Source organism: Notechis scutatus, chromosome 5, assembly GCF_049901735.1.
Source record: "Notechis scutatus isolate UNSWTSFEM ecotype Mainland chromosome 5, rNotScu1.2, whole genome shotgun sequence".
NCBI lineage: Eukaryota > Metazoa > Chordata > Lepidosauria > Squamata > Elapidae > Notechis > Notechis scutatus.
The window spans coordinates 69,596,839-69,624,639 of record NC_142013.1 but is presented as its reverse complement, the minus strand read 5'-3'; the positions used below and the strand labels follow the sequence as shown (position 1 = coordinate 69,624,639).

Here is a 27,801-nt window from a genome sequence, read left to right as displayed (position 1 = left end):
TGGCAGGAATCATCAGTTTGTTCAGGTAAACATTCCTTCAAGGATATCATTGATCTTAATTAAATAACAAAAAGATCCATTCCCCAAAGAGATTGGCACTTCTATCTGCAATACTAAATTCACGGAAATGCAATACTGCAGGATACCTGACTCAAGAACATTCCCTCTAGGAAATCCAGTTAAATGCACATTTGGAATTCCTAGAGGGTGGGCACACTTTCATGGGCTTTCAAAGAACAAAGGCAAGGTTCTCCTACATAAAGAGCTTGAGGGGGAGAGGGGATGGCCACTTTTGACTGTTGACTCAGTACATTGTGCTCTCAGAAATTTTATCTCTGATTCAAGCAACAGCCTATGTTCTTTATTCCCATTTCAAAAATGGACCTAGTACAGTGGTGGCTAACCTTTTTGGGCTCCTGTGCGAAAAATTGTGCATGTGCTCGTGTGCTCGCATGCTCACATGCCAGTTACCCAGAAGGCAATGCCTGTGGCCTCCCCGCCCCCTGTGCATGCAAGCGCAATCCCCCCCGCCCCTCCCTTACCTGCATTGTGCCTCCCAGCTGCTTTTTGGGCTGTTTGAGGCCTTTTTTTGGTAAAAGTTTTGACAGAAGTGATTAAATGGCAATTTTAAACAGGAATGTCAAAGTAATATTTTATTTTTTTCTTATTGCTGGATTTTCTACATATGATTTTATATTTTGAAACTGGACTGGTTTTTTTTTCTTCTTTCACCTATTCTTTCTCTCCTTTTTGACTTTATAATATTCTAGGCTAGAGACTCCCTTTTAGTCATCTTTTTAAATATCTTTTTCCCTTTTTAATTAATTTTTATTATATTTTGTTTGGAAAAGGAGGGGGAAAGTGAAAGCAAAATAAACTTTGTAACGCTGCCAACTAGAGGCTTGGAAATATTCTATTTCTTTTTCTTGACCAGACAAAGCTGAGAAAGAACTGAGACTTCTTTTCAAGGACATTGCTATTTGATAAGATAGAGGGAAGAGCATGGGAGAGTATTATTGCAGGTGCTCTTCTGGGTTTCTATCAACAGCTGGAGTCTGGTGTTGAAGCTTATAGAAAAAAAAAAGGTGATAAGACTCTGGAGAAGAGAGTTATAAATTTTAACAAAAGCCTTGGATAATCAAACAAGGTGCAGTGTGCTCTTTTTATTTTTATTTTTAAGCTGTGCTATTTCTTACTTTAACAAACCCCCTCCTTACTGGTTTACTTTTTGTAATAGCTATTTGGATTTTTGGCCTTTTAGAACTTGTTTTTGTCTTTCTTTTTGTCTTTTGACGTTTACATTTCATTTTAAAAGAAAAGCTTTAGTATTAATGATTTCCTTCCTTTTTTTTTTTTTTTTTGGAAACAAACTTTATTGATTACAAAACCAAAATATCAAACAAACACAGCACACAGAAGAAGAAAGAAAAGAAACAGAAAAAAAAGAAAATGATTAAAAAAACTAACAATTCTACTATCGACAGTCTATGGTTCCTTGTTTGTTATCAATATTGGTGATACATTTACAAATACATCTTATTGCAAATATATAATTATGATTTACATTTTACATTATTTACTAATATATTTTCTATTTTTGTTCTATCCAGTCATACCAGCATTCCCAGCTTCTATAATATTCTGATGTTTCTTTTTCCTTAAGTGCTAAGGTTAACTTGTCCATCTCTGCACAGGCTGTTATCTTCTGTTATCTACCATCTCCTCTGTTGGAATATCTGCTTATTTCCAACACTGTGCAAAGGTTATTCTGGCTGCAGTAAGAATATGCAGTATTATATATTTAACATTTTTAGGAATTTGTCTATTAAATATCCTCAATAGGAAGAATTCTGGTTTTAATTCAATTTGCTCCGCTGTTATTTCCTCTAACCATTTTTTTTATTCTATGCCAGTATCTTTGGGCTTCAGTGCAGGACCACCACATATGAAAAAATGTTTCTGTTGTGTTCATAGACTGACGGCGGTCCTCACTCCGGTCCGCCGCCCGGGCGGGAGCGCCGACCACTCCGATTGGCTGATGCCGTTTGACAGCTGGCTATAAAAAGAGCTGTCAAACGGCATCAGCTGTTGCCGCCAGCTGACTGCCAGTTAGCCCCGGCAGCCGCGGCAACCCTTTATTCGAGTGAATAAAGACTTTTAAAAAGTCAAGCCTGTGTCCGTCTCAGTATCTGCCGCCGCTCTACAACAGTTTCCTGTTTCTTTTTACATTTCCAGCAATTCGGATTCATATTAGGAGACATTTTCGCTATTCTCGAGAATGAGAGATGCCATCTATAAAACATTTTATAGGCATTTTCTTTATATGCTGCTGATCTTGTAATTTTATTATTCCTTGTCCAAACCTTTTCCCATTCTAATAATGTAATGCTACGTCCTATGTTTCTGCTCCAAGCTATCATGTTGCCTTTGACTACTTCCTCTTCTAATTCCGTCTCTAGTAAATAATTATAAAATTTAGTTATATTTTTTTTATCTGGATCTAATAAAATTTTATCTATTTGTTGTGCCTTGGTATAAATTCCAAATTTTTTTTTGTCCTGGCTATATCTATTTTGAATTTGCAAGCAAGCCCACCGGTCTACCTGTAGCCCCTGTTCTTGGAGATCTTGCCATGATTTTAAAGTTCCTTGCGCATCAAGAAGTTCTTTGTATTTTATCATTTTATTAAGATCTAGATTGTTTGGATGTATCATCGCCTCCATCGTTGAGATCCAAATTGGGATTTTTAAATAATGGGTTTTTTTATTTTGTTCCAATTAGCCAATAAGGAATCTCTAATTATATGTCTGTGGAAATACTTCTGCTTAATTTTCCCAATGTCCCATAAAAATGCATGCCATCCCCTCTGTAAATCATGGCCTTCTAAAAATAAGATCCTTTTATTCGACAGATTTACCCACTCTTTCAACCAGAGTAAGGAGGCTGCACTATAATATAATTCCCAATTTGGGAGTGCCATACCTCCCCTGCTCTTCATATCTTGCATTGCCTTTAGGTTTATCCTCGGTTTTTTTCCCTTGCCAGATAAATTTGGCGATTATCTTGTTAAGTTCCACGGAGTAATTTTTATGTATTTTTATTGGTATTGTTTGGAATAAGTAAATTAATTTGGGCAGAATATTCATTTTTATAGTGGCAATCCTCCCTAATAAGGAGATTTGCAATTTAACCCATATCTCTAAATCTTTTTTAACTTGCTGTAATAATTTATTATAATTATTTTCCATTAGAGTTTTGCATTGAGCCGTCAACCAAATTCCTAGGTATTTAATTTTTTTTTACTATTTGTAATCCCATTATCCTTTCCAATTTTAGTTTTTGTTTTTCTGTTAAATTTTTAGTTATTAATTTCATTTTTCCCCAAAAAATTTTAAGTCCTGCAACTTCCCCAAATTGATCTAACTCTTTCAGTAATTCTTGACCTGTTTCAATTGGTTCCTCTATGAAAAATACCATATCATCCGCAAATGACTGGAGTTTATATTCTTCTTTTTTAATTTTTAGTCCTTTTATTCCTGGGTTCTGTCTAATTCGTGTAAGCAATGTTTCCAAAGATAATATGAAGAGCAGGGGGGATAATGGACATCCCTGCCTGACTCCTATCTCTATTTTTATTGAACGCGTGTACTCTCCATTAATTATAATATTCGCCTTTTGTGAATCATAAATTGTAGTCACGATGTTTTCAAACTTGGTGCCTAGAGTAGTCTCTTTTCTTTTTTCTCTCTCCCTCCCTTGTTTTTTTTTTTCCTATTTACCTTCCATATTGGTTTTTTTATTTTTTATTTTTGTGGCTTTCTTTTTTTTCTTATGCATCCTTTTATACCTGAGACCTCTTAATTGGATTAAGGTGTTGAAGAACCTGAAGAACTTTTCTTTTCTCTTTTTTAGTTTTTTACTTTTTACTTTTCTACCTTTTTCAGGATTTAACAATTTTTTCTTTTTTTGTGTGTGTTTATGGTCTTTTCTTCCATTTTTGAGTTTTTACTGCTATCTAGCCAATCAATTGGATTAAGGTATACAAGTACCTGAAGAAATTTCTTTTTTAATATTATTATTATTATTGCCACTATTTGGTTTCTTTTTTTCTACTATTATTTGGAATTGCAATTGGTTATTTCACAAGTGGATTAAGGTTTAGAAGAACCTGAAGATTCTGAATTGTCCGAAATGAGTAGGAAACTAACAGCTCCTGGTTCCTCAACTTCTACTTCTTCCTCTTCACCATCTGGAGGACAACGTTCAATACAGACAATGTTACTCCAAGAAAAAGAACAGGAAAAAGTGACCCTGCAGATGATTATGCAAGGAATTCAAAATATTCAAATAAGAACAGAGAACATTTCCTTACTAAACGCAGATTATAAAATTTTTGCTTCAATATTGCCAGAAAGACTTAAAAAAATACTTAAACAATTTTATCCATCCTGATCAAAATGGATTTCTGCCAAAGAGACAAATTAAAGACAATATGAGAGTAATCTTGGACACTTTGGAAGACTACGAGGCACACCCTGAAAAACAAATGACTTTGATATTTCTAGATGCACAGAAGGCATTTGATAATGTGAATTGGCGATTCATGTTATTACAGCTGGAACAGATGGGCTTTGCTAAAAAATTTATTCAAGTAATAGAAGCTATATATCATAAGCAAACGGCAAACATAATGATAGAGGGAGAACTGACAGACTCTATCGATATAAGAAAAGGAACAAGACAAGGATGCCCACTATCACCTCTGTTGTTTGTGTTAACCTTGGAAGTGCTAAACAGAAATATTAGAGAAGAAAAGGATATAAAAGGGATAAAAATTAAAAAGGAAGAATTTAAGTTGCAAGCATTCGCAGATGATCTGGTTTTCATTTTAGAAGACCCACTAGAAACAGCATCAAAATTGATAGAAAAGATACAGACATATGGAAAGGTGGCTGGTTTGAAAATAAATAAAGATAAGACAAAGATTTTGACAAAGAATATGCTATCAAGACAAAAGGAAGAACTAGCAGATCTATTGAAAATTCAGGTCACGAATAAGATCAAGTACTTGGGGATACATTTGACAGCAAGATGCAGTATACTAAAAGAGAATAATTATATCAAACTTAAGCAGCAGATAGCGCTAGATTTGGCGAAATGGGAAAATTTACAACTGTCATTAATAGGGAGAATATCAACAATCAAGAAGAATATATTACCCAGAATTTTATATTTGTTCCAAACAATTCCAATTAGGCTTGGAAAAGATTACTTTGAAGATTTAAATAAAATTGTGTTGAAATATATATGGCAAGGTAAGAAAGAGAGAATAAAATTAAAACTTTTGCAAGATGCCAGAATAAGAGGAGGATTTGGTTTGCCTAATTGGGAGTTGTACGACCAAGCTACAAATTTGATGTGGGTTAAGGAATAGATAACATTAAGAAATACTAGATTGTTGACATTAGAAGGACATGATCTGTTGTTGGGGTGGCATGCTTTTCTATGGTATAAAGGAACTAAAACACAGGGGTATTTTAGAAGACATTATATATGGGAGTCTCTGTGGTTAAATTGGGAGAAGACTAAAAGACAATGTTATTTGAAAATTCCAACCTGGCTATCGACTATTGAAGCATTTTCTTATCCTATAATATATAAAAAGGAACAAACAGTTAGATATGGTGAAATATTGAATGAACAGGGTGAACTTAAATCTATACAAAAATTAGAGGAACAAGGTATAAAGATGAATTGGTTTTCATATGCCCAAATACATTCAAGGTATGATAAAGACTCTAAAACAGAAGGTTTCTACGATAAACTGACTGATTTAGATAAAATTTTGACAGGTACTGATGAAAAGGTGATTAAAAAATTGTATGGATACTTATTAGAAATTAAATTAGAAGAAGGACAAGTTAAAGAAAAAATGATTGCTTGGGGGAAGAATTTTGGATATGGGATTGATTTAGAGAAATGGCAAAAATTGTGGTCTCAAAATTATAAAATGACAATGTCAACAGCATATAAAGAAAATCTGTATAAGATGTTTTACGGGTGGCATTTCCCCCCAACAAGAATAGCAAGAAATCTGAAAAATGATGGAAATGTCATCAGACACCTGGCTCATATTACCATATGTGGTGGACTTGTGCGGATGCTAAAAAATATTGGACTAAAATCCACACGTGGTTGGAAAAAATGACAAAAAAGCATATAGATTTGAAACCAGAGATATTTTTATTGGGAATTTTACCTGAAATATATAGTAAAGAATTGAAATACCTGATTGTAAATGTATTAACAGCGGCTAGGATTGTATTTGCTAAAAACTGGAAAAATGAGAAAATACCATCACAGGAGGAAATCATTAAGAAAATATTGGAATGTGCTGAAATGACTAGATTGACATTTGAAATCAGAGAACAAGATGATAAACAATTTTATAAAATTTGGGATCTATTCTATCAATGGTTAAAAAAACATGGTAATGAAATATGTAGATTCTTAGAAAATAATAAATATATAAAGATGTATTCTTTTCTTATTATATCTACAAAATGATTGTAGGATAGATTTGAGATTATAATATGAACTATCATAAAACAAATTAAGTAAAATATGATTATTTTGTGAAACATGAATGAATAAAAGTATAGTCAAATGATTAACAATGATATTCATGTATTTAATACTTGACTGAAAATATGAGAATATATACAATGTAATTGTAATTGGAGACTACGAAATGAAAGCACAAAACAATTTGTAAACCAACCGGCACACTGTATGTATATATGTGGAAGATGGCTTGATGTTTTTATGTTTTGTTTGTCTATTCGTCTTAAAAACCAATAATTTTTTTAAAAAAGAAATAATTAAATATGAAAATCATTGTGGTCAAACATAATAAACATAAAAAGATTTCCAATCTAAGTACTGATTTCTGAAAAACTGAAAAGTATATCCTAGTTAGGAAAATATCATCTACTTTGTAAATTCCACTTTCTATTGCCAAGAAAAACATATATTTTCACAAGTTGTATGAACTAGAAATAATGTGGTAAATATATGTTCTTCTTAAAATCAAGCTACAACTAGCTTTCCATCATGAGACAAACATCTCATCTACCCTAGCTTTAGGTTAGGAATTTGTCAGAGTATATTCATGAACTGGAATAGAGCATGATAGCAACGTCAGCCAATGAACAGGCATAGCAACTAAGTCAGCCAATGAGGACAGTTTGGAAACTGAAACTAGAAATAGCCTGGGGTGGCTCTATATTAAGCTCTGCAGCTCTGAAGCTATGTTAAGCTCTGAATTTGTCTATTGAAAATGAAACTGCTACTCTCCTCTGCTGTATGTCTTGCTTGCCTGCTGAACTAAAGTGAAACTGATGTCTGTTTCTGAGCTCCTGAGTTGCTGTTCTGCTCTGAACCTGTAACATGTCTGCTTCTGTTTGAGTTTGCTCCATGTTGGAGAAATCTACAACTGGTATTGTAAAATTTACTTTATATGTTTATAAAGAAGTTAAATGAAGCCTCAGCCATCTGTGTTTACTTTTCTGGTGCTGAATTTATGCTGCAATACTCTGAACAGAATTAAACACTAGTTATCTCTTCATGTCAGAATCAGAATCGAGTTGGAAGGGACCTTCCAGCTTCTAGTCCAGCTCCCTGCTCAAGCAGGACATCCTATATCCCATTTCAAACAAGTCTCTTCTTAAAAACCTCCAGTGATGAAACACCCACAACTTCTGAAGGCAAGCTGTTCCACTGGTTAATTTTCCTCATTGTTAGGAATTTCTCCTTAATTCCAGGTTGCCTCTCTTTGATTAGTTTCCTCCATCCATTGTTTCCTGCCCTGCCCTCTGGTACTGTCAAAAATAAATTGCCCCCTTCCTCTTTGAAACAGCCTCTCAAATACTGGATTACTGCTATTATGTTCCCTCTAGTTCTTCTTTTCTTTAGACTAGCCAAACCCAAATGCTGCAACTGTTCTTCATATGTTTTAGTCTCCAGGCCTTTAATCATTTTAGTTGTTCTTCTTTGCACTTTTTCCAAAGTCTCAATATCTTTTTTGCAATGTGGTGGCCAAAATTGGATTCAGTATTCCACATGTGGTCTTACTAAGGCTTTATAAAGTGGTACTAATATTTCACATTATTTTGATTCTATGCCTCTGTTTATACAACCAAGGATTGTATTAGCTTTTTTGGCAGCTGTTTTTCTTGTTTTTCTTTTTCAGTGGTATTGTGTTTTATGATATTTTTCAGTGTTTCCCACACTTCTTGAGTTGTTTTCCCCTTTAGGATTTTTATCCATGAAATTTTACTTAGGCTCTCTCTGAGTTTGTTAAAATTAGCTCTTTTAAAGGTTAAGACACTGTGGTTGGATTATATTCTATTGCTTGTGTTTGCAATATATTGAATTCCAGTATGATGTGATCACTCTCACCCAAAGTTCTGGCAACTTCCACTCCCTCTATCACTTTTTTTCTATTAGTAAGAATTAGGTCCAGTAAAGCTTTTCCTCTAGTTCCCTCCTCTGCCTTTTGGATGACAAAGTTGTCAGCTGCTGGTTAGGAATTTGTTCAATCTCCCACTTGCTGCAGAGTTTGTCTCCCAGTTGATAGCGGGGTAGTTAGTCTCCCATTACTACTGTGGTATGTTTCCTACATACATTTGTTAATTGATTAGCAAAGAGTTCAACTATTTCTTCTGCTTGGTTGGGTGTATACGCCTATAGCAATGTCATTATGCCTATAGCAATGTCATGTATACGCCTATAGCAATGTCATTATGCCTATAGTCATTTTTGCCTATAGCATTTCCTACTGCCCCACTCTCTATCTGCAGATTTGATAGAGGCTTATTGCAGTTCCCATTTTGGAGAACTACAATGCTTTGAGGGTGCTTAGACAGTACCATGCAAATGCTTTGTGGGATATGATGGCAGGGCATTTATCAGCAGCATCTCTTTTTATTTAATTGGAGTTAATTCATTTGGCAATGGCTGGCATGAACAGTTACCATGCATTTACTATAGCATTTATTTATAACAGTTACTATAGCATTTCCTAGTGCCCCACTCTCTATCTGCAGATTTGATAGAGGCTTATTGCAGTTCCCATTTTGGAGAACTACAATGCTTTGAGGGTACTTAGACAGTACCATGCAAATGCTTTGTGGGATATGATGGCAGGGCATTTATCAGCAGCATCTCTTTTTATAAATGCTATGTATCCTACCTTTAGTTCATTCCTCAACAGGTGATTAACTCCTGTGTGCTAATATATCACAGTGGCTACTAACATCCAGTGCTGGGAAAAACAGTGTTTCTTAGGAGGTCAATGTTCACTTATTGTTATATTCATAAAACTAGTGCTCTAAAAAAAGAGAACACATGGACATTTAAGAAAAACCTCTAACATAATGTTTCTGCAATCATATATTTTGTAATAAATTATCTAATGTTTTCCAGATGTACATAATTTTGGGGTTAAGTTCCGTATTTCTTAGCTTTGGACAGGAATATCCCTGTTGCCTTCTTTTAACTTTTCCTAGAGATGAATTTAAAAGAAAGGACAGGAAAGACAAACATGCTGGTTCTTCTAGGACAATTAAACTAAGTCTCCTTCTAGTCTAATAGACATAATCTTAAATCTTAGTGCTTTCACAAATTGTTTTTAATTGATAAAAAGGTTCCCTGCTTGTGTGAATAAATTACAGATGGGATCATAAATATTAAGAAAATCCTGGAAGAGGAAGGAAATTGGGGTCACATGAATGATACAAGGGTGAGTTAAGATATGTGGAGGCCTGATTCTAGACATTTTGCTAACCTTTTCAGCCTATTTACACTACAAAATTTTATTAAACCCTTGACTGGGCACACTATATAGGATTACTTATTGCTTTTTTATTGTGTTTTTCAGAAATCTTTTCAATTTTGATATCCTCTAAAATTTGGTGTCCTTAGGCCTGTACCTACTTGGCCTTAACCCAGAGCCTTGAGTTCATGGATGGTAATGCTCTATACCAGGTGTGTCAAACTCAAGGCCCATGGGGTTCTTAAATCTGGCCCCACGAGGCGGGCCTGGAAATATCAAAGGACCGGCCCACGGTGCCTCTAGTGGCTAAAACAGGCTGCATGCTGCCCCATGCCTCATTTTCACCCTCCACGTCCTCCTGCTGCACTCTAAGGGCTGAAAAACGGCCTGAAAATGGCTCAAAAAATGGCCCTGAAAAAGTCCCGAAAACCGGTCTGAAAAATGACTCTGAAAATGGCTCAACAGCCCCCAAAATGGCCTAGAAACAGCCTGAAAACACCCCCAAAACACCCTGAAAACATCCTGCAAGAATGGCCCAGGAAATGGGCTGGAAACGGGCCACGTGGCCCGTTTCAGACAGCTGAATGCTGCAGGAGGCATCCATCCTGCCCCCCCCCCCCACTGCATGCCCCTGCAGAAGAGAACTACAATGCTGATCTAGCCCTCGAAGAAATCCAGTCTGACACCCCTGCTCTATACCTATACCTATCACTATAGGCATGGAAATAAATACAGCAGATTCTGGTTCAGGTGAATGATATGTTGGAGCAACAGAAAACAGTGAATGGAAAGTTCAAAAAGTAGGATGATCATATATATTATGGATTTTGCAGAAAAACATAAGGTGAAGCCTTGTTTTTATTCCAAAACTAACTAGGAACCTTAAAGGACCTTAAAGCAAAAGTTGCCCAAAAGTTCTGGGGGAAAATAGACTCAATATTTACAAAATTGGTATCTCTGCCATAGGAATCAAATGCTTTTACTCCCATAACTTCAAATCTTAAAATAGTCAATTACTCAGTCCAAATACAATTTTCAGAATTCTTTGAGTAGTTTGACTCAAATCTTATACATTATAGTTTCCATTTTTACTACAACTTAGCCCAATTTAGCTTGTGACTAAGCTCAACTTTCAAAACTGCATGCTACATATGCTACTATTCTATGTGACTACAATTGAGTATATGTGACTGCAACTATATCAAAATTCCTGCTCTCACACAACTTTCTCATTTATGAATATAACCACAGTTAATATGAAATTCATTTCCCTACAAACTTGTCTAAAAACACCGGGCTGAAGAAATTCTACCCCAAACTGACTTTATCACAAGAAGTGACCAATCCCAATTTGTGGAAAATAGTATCTTTAGTTAGGTTACTAATTATGAAAAACCACCACAACAAGACAGGACAGAAGTCCAAAATGAAGCATTTGCTTGAACTAAGACAAACCAAGCATTCATTGGTTCAGAAGCAATTACTTCTTTTATTTCCCACATATATTTCTCCCTGGAGAATTACAGTATATACAAAGTTATGAATTTAAATAATTTCTTGTATATTGTACTTATTGTAATCTGCCGGGTATGAAAATTATGGCAAATAAGATGAAGTCAATAAAACTTTTTAAAAATACATTATGGAAACACACATTATTAAATTCACTACAAATCCACATTATTTTCACTACATTCTCAACCAATTTATACACAAGGAAAGAAACAGAAATGTTCATATAACAAAGAATTAACTTCAAATTCAGCAGTTTTTTGAGATTTCCAGAATAACAGCTATATTTGATTACAATAAGAACCAATACCCTATCATTTTCTTAGGATCATCAGATTTAATATAACATGCCTATGGAATCCCTAATATAAATGGTAGGAAAGAAGGGAATGTCTGCTTCTAGTAATGGCCACTATTTTGTGAAAGGGCAAACCTGTGGAATCCATTAAAAATATTCTTGACAGACTGAAGGAGAATATAGCCCTTGAAAATGTTAGATCCATTTGAAAATGTTAGGTCCATTTTTATGTACCGTATTTATCGGCGTATAACACGCACTTTTTTCCCCCTGAAAATAGGGGGCAAATGATGTATGCGTGTTATACGCCGATATAATGTTAAGAAGCCTTCGGTGAATGCTGCTGGATCGGGATCAAGGACACAAATGAAAGAAGGGAGGGAGGAAGCAACCAAGCCTGTCCTTCTCTCTGGGTCAGCTCTCTCAGTTGCTCTCTCGCTCCTCCACCAGCACAGGAAGAAACTGCTTCAAAGAAGCGGGGGCTTTTCCTGTCGCCTCCCCCACCCCCACCCCGCCCGCCCGCCCGCCCGCCCGCAGTGCTCCGTTCTGCCTGCCTGCCTGCCTTCGTTAATGGTTGAATCGAACAGCTTCGGCTGAGTAAAAGAGGCGAATAGTTATTATTCTCAGCCGAAGCTGCTCCCAAACAACCAGAAACTAAGGCAGGCAGGCAGAATTTTTTAAAATTTTTTCCTGAAATTTCCCCCTTAAAATGAAGATGCGTGTTATACGCCTGTGCGTGTTATACGCCGATAAATACGGTACTTATTTTTTGTGACACAAGTAACATTTTACTTGGTTTTCAGATTTTATCTTTTCTATGTGCATTGAAGAAAAAAAGCAGTTGTGCCTTTCAATGACTTGCTGAACAACCTGGATGCGATCCATGGTGCTGTAGCCATTTCTGAACCCTGCCTGCTCCTTTGACTGTGCATCATTTAATGTTCTCAATATTCTTTTTGCTATTATCTTGGTGAAAACCTTATGGATGACTCAGAGGTGGTATTCAGCAGGTTCTGACCAGTTCTGGAGAACCAGTAGCGGAAATTTTGAGTAGTTTGGATAACTGGCAAATACCACCTCTGACTGGTCCCACCCCCATCTATTCTCTGCCTCCCAAGTCCCATCTGATTGGCTGGGTCTTCTTTTGTTGCCCTGCACAGGAGAACAGAGCTGGAAAGCAGGTTAGTGTTCTGGGGAGGGAATGGAGATTTTACAGTATCCTTCCCCTGCCATGCCACTAAGCCATGCCCACCAAGCCACACCACACCCACCAAGCCACGCCCACAGAACCAGTAGTAAAAACTTTTGAATTCCACCACTGGGATGACCAAAAATAGATTTATTGGACGATAATTCTTTAAATCATTTTGGGCCCCTTTCTTGTATATAAGCATTTTTCCATGCATTGTGTATTTTTTCTTCTCTGCGGCATCTTGAATATAGCTTTGCTAGTATCTTGGGTAAACTATGACTGCTAGCTTTCAGCATTTCAATCATAACACAGTTGTTTCCTGAAGGTTTGCCATTTTCCATTGATTTTATGGCTCTTGATACTTCACTAAAATATCTGGCATTTCTTTTTTTGTGGGTATTGTTATTTTTGAATGTTCTTGATCATGTATAGCTCTGAATTGAATTTTCCAATTATTTTTAACATTTCCTGTCTTGTTCTACACTCAGAGCTATTATCACATTTTAATGGAAAAGCCTTCTTTCTTGTTTTTACAAGCTTGCATTTGCTCTGTCAATCCCTTTGTTTTGTTCAATTGCCTTTTTCACAAGCTTCATGTTAAACTTACCGTATATACTCGAGTATAAGTCGACCCGAATATAAGCGAGGCACCTAATTTTACACAAAAACTGGGAAAACTTATTGACTCGAGTATAAGCCAAGGGTGGGAAATGCAGTAGCTACTGGTAAATTTCAAAAATAAAAATAATTAATTTGGGAAACGATCTCACTATCATGAAAGGTTTAATTGATTCACTAACCCAAAAGAAGAAGATGATGATGACAGCGGGAGGCAGGAGTCACTCTCTCTTCCCCTCCCTCGGAGGCCCCTGAGTCAGGAGTCACTACCGCCGGCGCGCCCCAGTCCCACCGCTCGGGAAGGGAAAGGCAAAGCGCTTTTTGCCTTTCCCTTCCCGGCTGGGGCTGTTGGGAGTCGCTGCTGCCGGAGGCCGCGACTCCACACCATTTTTTTTCAGAGGGATCTGACTCGAGTATAAGCCGAGGGGGATTTTTTCAGCACAAAAATGGGCTGAAAACTAGGCTTATACTCGAGTATATACAGTACTCATTTCTTCTTGGATATATTTTTCTATGGTCTTGCAAAGTTTAATGTAATCCAATTTATTACAAAATTTCTGACATTCTTTTTTGTCCATCTTTTTTTCTTAAATCAATAATTTCATCAGAAATTTTTGACTGTACAAAGTGTTTTTTCAGCGGTGCTATAGATGTAGCAAATTCAAGGATGTTTTTGACTATTTGTTTATTTTGTTCTGTAATGTTAATTTCTTCCAATCTTGCAATAGAACAAAGCAATTTGATAGATTAATCTCAAAAGTGCTGTTCTCTAACAGTTTATCACTTTTTATTTTTGCTTTTTGTGATGTTTTTATCATTTTCATACACTCTTTTTGACAGTCTATCTTCACTTTAGCTCGTACCATTCTATGGTCACTTTCAATGTTAAAATGATTGATGACAATACAATTGCAGAATATGATTTTATCACTTGATATGATGGAGTCAATTTTGCTTGTTTACCCAGATGGACATTTCCATGTCCACTTTCTGCTAGCTTTTTCTTGTAAAATGGGTTCATGATATATAAAGTTCCTGTCCTTCAGCAAAATCTACTAGTCTGTCGCCTCTATTTTCTCATTCACCACTTTCCTACAGGCCAGTTGCTTTTTCTCCAGGTATTGTTCTTCCTATTCTTGCATTAAAGTCACCCATTAGTATTTTGTATCAGCATTTTTCTGTCTTAAAGGCCACATTGTTGTAAAACTCTTCAACCTCATCATCACTATAGCTTATTGTTGGCACATAAGCTTGGATGATTTGAAGCTTGCATTGTTTGTTCAGTTGAATGATACATTGGGCTGTTGATATACTTTCAAATTTTACTACAGTCTTTCAGTTTTTGGTTGATGAGAAAACCAACTCCTCCACATTGTCCATCTTAGGTACTCTAGTGTAGAGTAAATGCCCAGCTGTATCAAATTCAGTTAAATTTTTGCCTTTTCATCATGTTTCACATAGTCCAATGATATCTCAATGCATATTGTTGAATTCAATCACAGTTCATCTAGTGGAGCATCTGTTTTCATTGTTCTAATGTTGACCATTCCTATGTCCAAAGTTCAAAGGCAGCCTGATTTAACCCTCTGCCTTCATAAATCTCTATTATATCTTAAATGCAATATTTTAAATATAAACTGCTTGTAAGTGCTATATATTACTGTGATTCTTATAAAATACTTAAAAATATCTATACTGTGTAATTTTTTAAAAGATCTTTTTATGCTCAAATCTTAAGCTTCAAATTGATAAAAAGTCATTGCTTACTTTTTTGTATACTGCCACAACGAAACCTGATTCTTAATGTTTTACATCAATATTAATACAAAAGAAACACTAAACATAAAATGTGATTATGAAAATACCACAAAAATAATACATCAGCAGTAATTATAACCAAAACAACAAGTATCATTTCATTTTTTTCAAACAATTCAATTTTCAGAAGGTTGCAGAAAGCTAACACTATGAGGATAAATCTGATTTACAAAGTTTTCTTGTTTGGCTGCTAATATTGCAAACCTATATCTCAACAAGATGATGTAAGTTGGTCACATAAAACAATTAACAGTTTTCACTTTGTACTCACTCTTACAAAGTTGTCAGGGAACAAACCTCTTCTGCCTTTGAGCTGTCCTTCCCACCAACCTCCATCTTCTTTTCTGATGTTGGTGATGATGTCACCTACAGTGATTGTCAGCTCATCATCATGTTGAGCTTTGTAGTCAAACTCCACTATCGCCTCCACTAAAAGGGAAAGCATAATAATACAGTACAAAATTAGGGTGGGGGGAAATCCAGAAAGATTCCTGTAATTTTAGAGGATTCAAGATGGGGATCAAGATGGGGATCCTCAGCCTCTGCTCTCAGAATATAAGCACTAAGGTTGGTTTATGCCACAGTTGAATACTGTGCCCTGTTTGGCTTAATAGTTGCCACACTAGCAAGATCGATGTTAGACTAAATAATACAATGAGGATCATAAGCAATTGCATAAAATAATACTCCTACTAGTTGGTTCCCCGTCTTGAGCCACATTGCACCACCAGCTCTATGAAGGCAGGAAGCCTTAGTGAAAGATTACAACAAAATTATGAGAAAACCACTTCTTCCTGTGAACACTGATCTTCCTCATCTATCATTTGGCAGGCTTAAATCCAGGAAGCCATCTCTGGCACTCAACAGTTGTCTAACAACTTTTGACATCAACACACAGTGGAAAGCCAAATGGGCTGTTGAACACCCAGATACAGGCAGTTACATAGATCAGTGGTTGCCAACCAGTGGGCTGAGAATCACTGGTGGTCCACAAGAAAATTTTGGTGGTCCGCAGAGAAATGTCCCCCCCAAAGCAATTATTCCAGGCTGTGCAGGAACACAAGAGAGAGACAATTAACAGTTTGCAGATAGCTTGGCCGCCTGTTAGCAGAGAAAAGCAGCTGGAGTCACTCTAGTCTCTCAAGAGCCAGGCCAAAGTTTCCCGTGCCACTTCTGTGAATGCTCCTTGAGAGAGAGACGATTTTGCAGATAGCTTGGCCCAACTCCTGTCCCTGGAAGTCAAAGCACTGAAGCGCGAGTGGTGTGGGAAACCCAGCCGGGCTCCTCGAGCGAAGGTGGAATGCTGATGCTGCACAAATGCAAGTAGCGCAGCACTCCTGCACCTTCCAGCCATCTCCATAGTTACTTTAGCCCACCTGTACCGCTGCCTCCTCTTGCCGCAACAGCACCATTACCTTGTCCTGGCTGACGAAGGCTGCACTGCTTTTTGCACGTTGCACCACCCGCAAATTTGCACATTACACGTGCCACCCCCTATGGCAGAGATTTCCAACCCCACCACAGGCCAGTCCCATATTCCAGAGCTGCAGTAGTCACAAGATTGGCCCTTTGGTAATCCCGGAGTGGCTCATCCATGGCAGGCCAGTGCACAGGCCAGTCGTGTGACTAGTGCAGCTCTGGAACATGGGACCAAGTTTCCCACCAACATCAGCAAGCCACCATCAATCAAAGTTCATATTAGTGGTCCGCAGGATTTAAAATTATGAGTTTGGTGGTCCCTGAGGTCCAAAAGGTTGGTGACCCCTGACATTGATGACCCTACACAAAAGGTGTTAGGTTTTGACCTTCCTCGTTAGCATTGGTCAACTCTGAACAGGACCTGTACCCAACATGGTGTCTGCCAGGACTCATTGTTTAAGTGGGGTCTTGTCTCTATCCTTCAGTGTGACTGTGGTGCTCCTTGATAAAATATCCATCCCATTGTGTCTGAATGTCCATCAAGAGCTTACAATGGCCCAATGTCTGATTTTTTTTTCAACATAGACCACCCCGTCCTTGAATGGCTGGGTGGACTGGACATTTGAGTCACTTATAAGCCCATGTATTTGCCATACGCTAAATAAAACTACAAAGCTGTCCAAAAGAAAAAAAGTCAAAGTAAAATAAAACTGTTTCTAGTAAAAGGGACTGGTGGGGAGAAAGTTGCATCAGGCAACCTACCTAAAGTTAGTTTTCTCTCCATTCCCTTCAAAAGACACTAGGGTGCTTAATTAAACTATAACATTTATAAAATAGTTGTGAAAACTATTCTATGCAAAATAGTTCAGACCTTCCAACCTCACAAGATCTTTTTTTTCCTGTGAGAAGTTGGAAGGTTTGAACTATTTTTTTTTTTACCATAGTCCCACAAACTACTTTTGTTGCCCTGCATGTGGCGGAGAACAGGAGAATTGGAAAGCAGGTTAGTGAAGGAATGTGGCTGCCCTGGGGGGATTGGGTGGTGGTGGTGAAGGTTTGGCATGGCTGGTCTGGCTGAAAGGTCCTCAGGTAAGCCAGTATGGGGCAGATGGGATAGCTCCGCACCCCCTGCCTTGCTTCGTCCTACACCCCCACACTGCCTTGCTTCGTTCTTCATTACTTCTTCTCCTTGCCCACCATGGAACAGGAGGCTGAGCAACATTCTGCTGAGGCAGCCACAAAGTGAGGCAGTGGGGGGAGTGGAGGATGAAGCAAGGCAGGGGTATGGAGCTGCCCCCCATGCTTACCTGGCTTATCTGAGCAACCCGCAGCCATCAACATCCTGACAATTGCCTCATCTTGTGGCGGCTCCAGCTGCTCTATCCAGGACCCCATGTGCGTCACTCAGCCTCCTGCTCCATTGTGGTGACAAGTAAGGAGAAGTGGGCCAGCGGCCACGCAGGGTTCTGGATGTGGATTTTGAAGCTGCCACCACGAGGCCAGGCAGTTGTCAGGACCTTGATGGCCTGGCTATGGGGCCCTCATGTAACTGGTGCATGGGACAGCTCTGCACCCTCTGCTTTGCTTCCATCTTCCACCCCCCACCTTGTTTCATCTTTTGCCCCCACCACCTCGCTTTGTGACTGCCACACTGGTGCATTGCTCATCCTCCTGCTCCGCTACGGTGGTGAGCAAGGAGAAGAAGTGGTGAAGAACGAAGATGAACAAAGCCAGGTGATGGGGGGATGGAGGACGGATCAGCTGCAGGCCGCTGTGGAGAGCATGGCTGGTGCCACTGCCTTGAGGTGGAGTGAGAGAGCAAGAGAACAATCTGATCAAACCTCTGTGTGTGTGTGTGTGTGTGTGTGTGTGTGTGTGTGTGAGAGAGAGAGAGAGAGAGAGAGAGAGAGAGAGAGAGAGAGAGAGAGAGAGAAAGAGAGAGAAAGAGAGAGAAAGCAAGAACAATCCGATCCAACCTGTCTGTGTGTGTGTGTGTGTTTGTGTGTGTGTGAGAGAGAGCAAGAGCAATCCGATCAAACCTCTTTGTGTGTGTGTGTGTGTGTGTGTGTGTGTGTGTGAGGGGAGAGGGAGAACACCTCCACCAGTCCTGGTATAACTCTCCAAGGTTGGATCAGATATCTCTCTCTCTCTCTCTCTCTCTCTCTCTCTCACACACACACACACACACACACACACACGTTGGATTTAATCACTCTCTTGCTCTCTCTCTCTCTCTCTCTGCGGTGGCAGTGGCAGCACTTCAGTGCCTGGCTAGCAGGGTGCTTCTCACTTGACCGCTTTCCTTCTTACTTCTCCCCACTCCTCTTTCAGACAAAAGCTGAGCTTTTCGTCCATCCACAGCAGCCCGGAATTTACTTTGACAGCAGCAGGGCTTGGGGGATGGTCAATCCCTGTTCATGGTGTGGCAGAGATGGTGAAAGGCAATTCCCCCCCCCACCAGACCAGACCAGCATGGCGGAGGTGGAGTGGGAAACCGAGTGGTGCCGAAAGCAGCTAAAGGCATAATGGCTGTAGCTGCCCCGCCCTGTTTCATCCCATGGGATGAACTTTCACACCCCTAACCCATCCACCAGAGACCCCTGCATTTCTTCCCCAACTCTGCCCGGCTGCCACAGGCACCACCCATGTGAGTGTCATCAAGCTGGCCACACCCCCTGACCATGCCCAGTCAGCTGCAACCACCCCACCCACGCCCCTCCTCCCTCCCAGCCCCCAGACGACAACCACAATGCTGATCCAGCCCTCAATGAAATCGAGTTTGACACCCCTGATCTATAAGCCCTTTATCTTTTTTGTTAGCAGCCTTTATATATGCTCCATCACAACCTTCTTACATTTCAGTACTCTAAAATGCATGCAAGGTGAAATTAACAAAAGCAGAATAAACCACATCCTTTACTTCTGCTGATTGATCCTAGGCTTTTAGCTGCCATATATCATCTTTCATTTCATATTTACTATTTACTAAGGCTGGAAAATTATTTCAAAAGCAGAGGTTTGGAAGGCACCAGAGTTCCCTCTCACAAAGCACCTCTTGGGAACAATTAAACATAGGAGACCCATGTTAGCTAATGGTGGCCAAAAATCAGAAGGAATCTGATAGCACTTTAACTTGATAGCATGTTAACAAGTTTTATTAAACGGTATAAGACTTAGTGAGCTATAGCTCTTTCCCCAAGATACAAGGCCTACTAAATTCACCCTTGATCCTTTATTTATTTATTATTTATTTATTTATTTATATTTTTTATTTGTCAATTGCTTAAAGATAATAGGTATAAGTAAAAACATAGTTATGAATACATGGATACATATAAGAAAAATAAAAAATATATAAAAGAAACAATAGGACAGGGATGGTAGGCATGTAGGTGCACTTATGCACGCCCTCTACAGACCTTTTAGGAAAGGGGTGAGGTCAATAATAGACAGTCTAAGGTTAAAGTTTTTGGGGTTTGGGGGAAAAAACCCCAGAGTCAGGTAGAGTATTCCAGACATTGACCACTCTGTTGCTGAAGTCGTATTTCCTGCAATTAAGTTTGGTGCGATTAACTTGAGTTTATATCTATTGTTTGCTACTGTGTTGTTATGGTTGGAGCTGAAGTATTCATTGACAGGTAGGACATTGCAATGTATGATTTTATATACTATACTTAGATCGGACAGAAGGCGGCATAGTTCTAGTTTTTCTAGGTCTAGAATTTAAAGTCTGGTGGCATAAGGTATTCTGCAACAAGTAGAGGAGTGGAGAACTCTTCTTGTGAAATATTTCTGGACTTTCTCAACTGTGTTAATATCAGATACGTAATGTGGGTTCCGGACTGATGAGCTGTATTTGAGTATTGGCCTACATTGCTGTCAAATCAGTACAGGCGGGTTTATGATCACAATTGGAAATTTCCACTACTGTAATACAGTACACCATCTTATCATGTCAATTTTATTGAAGCAACTGTCTTCTATAAACTAAATAAACAATTTCTACCTTTACCTTTAGAAAGATAGTTTGGTACACCAAGCTAGAAATCAGGAGACCATAAATTCTAGTCCCACTTTAGGCATGAAGCCAGTTTAGCCATGAAGCAAGTTAAAGTCAAGGCAAGTCACTCTCCTTCAGCCCTAGGAAGAAGACAACAGAAAGTCACTTCTGAAAATGTTGCCAAGAAAACTGTCAGGACTTGACTGAATTGAAGGTACACACCCACAAAACTCTTTATCGGACTCAATTATTATGATGTGGATCATCACAGTACATTGACACAATCACTCCTGTAGTTACTAATAAACATTAGAAGACAGTGGTTCATCAAACAGATGAATCCTAGCACAATATTTTATGAATAAGAAGGATATTCTGGCAGTTTGACCCTCCCAAATTTTTTGGGCTCTAAAGGAGTTGGTGCAAATTGTACTTTCAGATTTGCAAGTTTTTGTTAATGTAGCTTTATAATCAAGTACAATTAGTTCATTTGGTCATATTTCCTGCCTGGTCTACCTTGCAAAGCTTACAATATTAGACTTTTTAAGAGTTTAAATATGAGCCTGCTCATCAGAACACAACATTATAGGAATAAGAATGAAATGTTGGTGATTTGATATATGTTTCAGCCTGCATGTATTGATGAATATTAGACTTCTTGTTTTTTAAATAAGGACCTAAATTTCAATATATTAATTAAAATTCCTGTCTTTCTCCATTTACCTTAAAATATAATATTGCTATACTATTTGTAGAACTATTTCCATATCTAATTATTTTACTCTCATTCATTATTATTTTGTCTACTGCAAAATATACACTTGGACCAGTGGTGGGATTCAAATTTTTTTACTATCTGTTCTGTGGGCGTAGCTTGGTGGGCATGGCAGGGGAAGGATATTGTAAAATCTCCAGTCAGAGGTGGTATTTGCTGATTCTCCGAACTACTCAAAATTTCCACTACCGGTTCTCCAGAACTGGTCAGAACCTGCTGAATACCACCTCTGATTTGGACTATTTCTTTGACTCTTTGGCATCCAAATCTTCTTGAAGACATGCTTCAGCATACTTACTTATTTAAAAAGCAAGTCAAGAAATGTCAATACTGTCCAGTTTTGGATGGACAATTTGGATGGACACATCTATGTTTTTAATTTAAAAAAAAAAACCTTATAAAGATCATTTAGGCCTCAAATGAATTGGAGCAGTAATAACAAAGTTGATATAAAAACCAGCTTTTTAAAGTTTTACTGCACTTGGTACTGAAAGATATTAAATAAGTAGTTCAAAAGAAAAAGCTGGAGCACTAGTATGGAGCAACAGTAACCAAAATTAAGCAAATTAAGATGAACTAACAGTAGATATTGCGTGTCATTTAGGAATGTTAAATTGTCACTGCAAAACAGTTTTGATAACAATCCGAATATGGGAAATAATTATAGTAGTTTCTAGTTAATTTCAAGAATTACTTGTACAGATTTAATGGCATACCTTCAATATGAATGATACAAATACTTTGTACCATTATTTTTCTTGTATTTAGACAGTACTGTCTAATTCTAAACATAAAATGTAACAAATGGTTTACATTTTGTATACTCAGCAGTTATACAGTAATAATGCTAGTTTAGTATTTTAGCAAAATACTAAAAGAATTATAGTTCAAAGAACTATATAACTATATAATGGTATATAGTTCAAAGAAAAGGGATTTCTAAACTGTTGCTTAAAAAGAGATTACATATTGACCTCATGGCCAGATAAATTCTTCCCAAAATGTGGAGAATTAATGTTTGCTGAACACTATTTTAAAAAAAATAAGGAAAAAATCAAATTGTAACAAGATTGTAATTAATATCATGTATTTATTTATTAAATTTATATACAGTACTGTGCGTGTGCGCGCATATACATGCATGCCCTTGCATTATGTAATCCAGTCTGGAAATATCAGTCCAGGCACAGTAAAATATTAAAGTCTCAGAGTTCTACTTCAGTTAACTTACAATGAACATTTTCTTAGCCATTGTTTCAGGATATCCCCCATCAAGGCAATATAACTTTATTCTTATAACAGCACAATCAGCTATTCAAGGCAACTTTAAACAGCCAAATGACAGAGCAACAGAAAGAAATCCAAGAGATGGTGTTAAAATCAACTTTCTCATTGCTGTTACAATGAGAAATTCTTTTATTATCACAAAATACCATGGTAAATCCAGAAACAGTTACTAAGGTTTAGTTTCCGAGAAGAGTAATTTGTCTATGATTTCACTGAGATAATAAGATTGACTACATTCCCCTGGATCCAACTCAGTATCAAAAAATAAATATTAAAAATTAAAATAAATATTTTAATTTATACAGTTCTGAAAAGAAGTCAGATTCCTTGACAGCAAGTGACACTGCCTAATAGATGGTATCTGTAGCAGGGGTGGGATCTGACCGGTGTAACTACCAGTTCGGTGATTTTACATTATGTGTGTTCTGTGATCTAGCTACCTGGACTGCTGAGCAGCACTGCGCGTGGATGTACAGCAGTTGAAAAAGCACTTTTTTTCCTGCTTTTTCAACCACAGCTGTGTCGCGCAAAGCAGCTGCGGTTGAAAACACAAGAAATAAAGGTCAGCTAAGAGCCCGGGCGGGCAGATGCCAAAACAGCAGCAAACATAGAACCGATTCTATGTATGCTCTCTGTTTGCTGCTTTTCAGAGCAACCGGTTCTACAGAAGTGGACAGAACCGGTAGATTCCCACCCCTGATCTGTAGCATCCCAACTCTGTTAGTTCTGTTGGGGCGAACAGACACAATTGCAGACAGACAATCACACAATTTGGACTGGTGACACGTAGAGCTTAACCAACACTGGAAGTCTACTGGGAGCCAGAATAGCTCCTAAAGAAGTTATAAAATGACACATGGACTTATTGTGGAATCCTCCAAATTGACTGTGGGGCTAGATCAGCTGCAATTTCTGAATGTTAAGGGCAATCACATATAGAGCCCATTACAGTAGTTAATGTGCAGTAGTTACATTACAATGGGACATTCCTATAGCATGAGTCATTATGAATAAGGCCAATCATGAAACTGGACGTAACTGGTGCACAAGACAGCCTGTATAAAGGCTCTCCAAGCAGGATCTATAGTTGAAGAACACCCCCAAATTGTACAACAACTCCATTTGAAATATTGCATCCATATCCAGAGATAGATAAAAATCTGTAAATCCATTGTCTCAAAACCCACAACCATTCAATCTTGCGAAGATTGAATCACATCCTGTTCTTTACCATCCAGACCTCCACAGGCTCAACACTGAAAAAAAGATTTTAATGGCATCTCTTGGCTGGTCTGGGGCAAAAATGTATAATTCAATATTACCAGCATAGTAATGATACCTTACGCTGTATCGCTCTCAATCCTTTGAAGTAGTCCAGACAAGAAGCACCAAATATGAGAGCCAGTTTGATCTCGTGGTTAAGGCACTAGGCTACAAAGCAAGAGACTATGAAGTGACTTTGGGCCAGTCACACTCTATCAGCCCAAACACATCATAGAATTGTTGTTGTGGGGAAAATAAGATGAGGAAGGAATGTTATGAGTTATGGTGGAATACAGATAAATAAATAAACCTTTCCTTTAAGATTATACTAATGGAACCTTGCAGGTTTAAAAATATCTCTCCCCTCTGTTACTTTTACTCTCCCAAAAAGTAAAAAGGAGATGCTTTCTCTTTCCCAACTCTTCCTTCAGATTCAAATTTTTATCAGACTAATCTAGGCTGAAACTCTTCCTCCTCATTCACGCATCCATTACAATCACAGGGATAACTTCCCTCAATGGTTTCATATATGGAGCAGAAGCAGGAAGAGAGCAAAGTCCTAGGGAAGCCCACAAAGCCTCTTCCACCCTACCAACATCAACTGGATCCAACCCTGGACAAGGAGAACTACCAGAACAGTACAGCTAATTAAGAGTCCAACCCTGAATCCAAATACAAGTGATTTTATCTGAAAAAATGTTGAGAATAATCCTTGGAGCAGCTCTATAAATGTTCTCCCTGACTTTCCTTATCTAAGAGGAATTGGGCCATGCTAAACAGAGCCACTGGCTGCCTCTCTATAGACATAATAAGGGCAGAGAAATTACAATGTTTTGCTATCTTTATTTCACAAAGCAATGCCTAAGAAAGGCTTTCCCCTGTACTCAGTTAGGTTAACCCTTCTTTCCTCCAGTAAAACACTAGGAGTAATTTATGCTGCTTAAACTCCCAAAGCTCATCTGAAAACAAAAGAGTTTTCTAGGATTTACATGCAAAGCCACAATTTACTCCAAGGTTTGAGACTCAACCCAAGTGGTGACTAAAGCCTCAGTTGAACTGTGTATCAATGTTTATGGAGTACCCCTAAGCTCCTTCAGGTATCCATCAGATACCTGGAGCAAATAGGTCCTAACTGTGTTGTTCTTTATTTGTGAGCTACCCAGACTTTATTGGATTGGGTATTATTAATAAATAAATAAAAACTTAGCCATATATTCATGAAATTAGCTGAAATTTGAAAAGAAAATTCTCCTTTACTTTTGGAACTACATTAGTAATTTAACCAGAAATAGTTTATATAAAAATGGAAAAATGCAATATCTACATTGAAAGTCTACATTGAAAAAAATGAGGTTACAAATGTATGCTCAGCTTGTAAATACAAAAAAGTAATATATATATATATATATATATATATATATATATATATATATATATATATATATATATATATATATATATACACACACACACACACACACACACACACATACTGTATTGCTATTGCTGCCAAAAACTTTAAACCATTTGTTTTCTCAGAGTCACAACCACAATCTATCATGTGGAACAAAACAATGAGCTATTATACATAGGTTTTACTGCAAATCTCCTAAAAGGAAGGGGAAATATTCTTCCAGTTACCACATTGTCTTTCTTCAGAAGTCAGCTAGGTGAGAGTAGTAAGAAAACATTTCAGGGGAACTCTCAAATAACTACTATACCCCCAGGTCCAGGAAATATGCTCTTGCTGCATATATTTTTCAATGTTTTATTACAATAAAACTGGAATTAAAACTATTGCATAAAACGATACTTCTAATTTACATAAAAGCTGGACCATGATCACTGAAGTAAAAACAAGGATAGGAATGGGCGTTGGTAGAAGTTACCCTGAACGCCCTTTCTATCTATGCTGCGAGAGAGCCCAGGATGGGTTGACTCCTTCCTATGACGTCATTTAGCTGAGTCTGTACTAAGATATAAAAGCCAGCCCCCGGAAGAGACTCCAGCTTTGGCGAAGGTACTTGACAGACTGAAAGGTGTCTCTGAAAGCACAAATGAATACAGAAATATGACTTACCCTCTCCGGACGAATCAAGGGCTCTCTCGCAGCATAGATAGAAAGGGCGTTCAGGGTAACTTCTACCAACGCCCATTCTCCTCCATGCTGCATCGAGAGCCCAGGATGGGACATATCAAAGCTTGTATGTCCACGGGTGGGTCCTCGTCCAGCTCATCACACCGACTGTTAAACCATTTGTTGAAGCACCCATCTGTCGAAGGCTGCAGTCGCCGAGGCAAAGGCATCCAGACGGTAGTGTCTGATGAAAGGAGATGGGGAAGTCTACGTAGCCGCACAACAGATCTCCTCCAACGGTGCTTGGGTCGCCCAGGCAGCAGAAGTGGCCGCGCTTCTGGTAGAGTGCGCCATCAGACCTCAAGGAACCGGAAGGGCCGCAGCTTTGTAGGCCTGCTCAATGCAAGATCTGACCCACCTGCTAATAGTAGGAGAAGAGGCCTTATGCCCCAAGTGAGAAGGGAAAAGGAAACAAACATGGCTTCCGACTTCCTGAAGGAGGAAGTGCGCTTAATGTATATTCTAAGAGCCCTTCTTACGTCTAACGTGTGCCACTGCCGCTCTAAGTCATGGTGCAGGAGGGGGCAGAAGCCAGGCAACACAATGTCCTGGGACCTGTGAAACCAGGTGTTAACCTTTGGAATAAATGAGGGGCCCAGACGGAGAACAACCCTATCATCATGAAAGGAACAAAGATCCTGTCTGATGGAAAGAGCAGCGAGCTCGGATACCCGCCTGGCTGAAGTGACGGAAACGAGGAACACTACCTTCAGAGTCAGGAAATGGAGAGACACTGTTCTAAGGGGTTCAAAGGGGGGCTTCGTAAGGGCATTAAGGACCACATGAAGATCCCAGGAAAGATACCTGTGAACCACCGGTGGGTGCAGGTTGGAAGCCCCTTTCAAAAACCTCCTGACTGAAGTGTGATGGGATAAGGAAGGAAGCGAACCCCATGAAAGAACCGTGGAGAGGGCCTCAACCTGCCTGTGTAAGGTGTTGGGGGCCAAACCTTTCTCCAGATCATGCTGAAGGAATCTAAGAACCTCTGCCAACTCGGCTGAAGCAGGAGAGACCCTCCCTAAGGCACCATTGGGAAAGGGCCTTCCAGGTGGCATCCTATATGCACCTTGAAGAAGGTTTGCGAGATGCCAGGATAGTGATGATTACTCTTTCTGGAAGATCAGCCTCCTCTAGCCACTGCTGCTCAACTGCCACACAGTCAGCTTGAGCCACTGGGGCTCTGGATGGAGCAGAATCCCCTGATGAAGGGAGATTAGATGGGCTGGTATCCTCCAAGGAGAAGCCACCAATAGGTTGACCAGGTCCACAAACCAGGGCCTCCTTGGCCAATAGGGAGCCAGGAGGAGGAGCTCCGCTCGTTCCTCCAACATCTTCCGAATTACTGCCGGAATGATGGGAAGCGGGGAAAAGGCGTAGAGGAGATCCTTGGGCCATCTGCACCGAAGAGCATTGGTCCCCTCCACTCCCTGGCAAGGAAACCTGGTGAAGAATCTGGTGACCTGGGCATTTTGAGGAGTGGAGAAGAGATCCACCTCCGGTGTACCAAATCTTAGGGAAAGGTCCCTGAATAGAGACAAAGGAATGGACCATTCTGCCTGGTCGACTAGGCTCCTGCTGAGCCAGTTGGCCTGGGAGTTGTCGACTCCGGATATGTGGTCCACCGAGATCGACAACAGGTGTTTCTCT

The 27,801-nt window shown here is 38.8% G+C and overlaps 1 protein-coding gene across 4 annotated transcripts in view; it reads right to left on the bottom strand.

Annotated features, from left to right (window-relative positions):
• SH3KBP1 (SH3 domain containing kinase binding protein 1) overlaps positions 1-27,801 on the bottom strand; it is a 154,615-nt gene that overhangs the window by 113,547 nt on the left and 13,267 nt on the right. For 2 of the 4 annotated variants that reach the window (XM_026674928.2, XM_026674927.2), the window contains exon 2: positions 15,545-15,702. In XM_026674928.2, the coding sequence (XP_026530713.1) occupies positions 15,545-15,702 (158 nt within the window). The remainder of the gene's footprint in view (positions 1-15,544; positions 15,703-27,801) is intronic. The other 2 variants (XM_087966949.1, XM_026674929.2) reach the window with 1 other exon arrangement.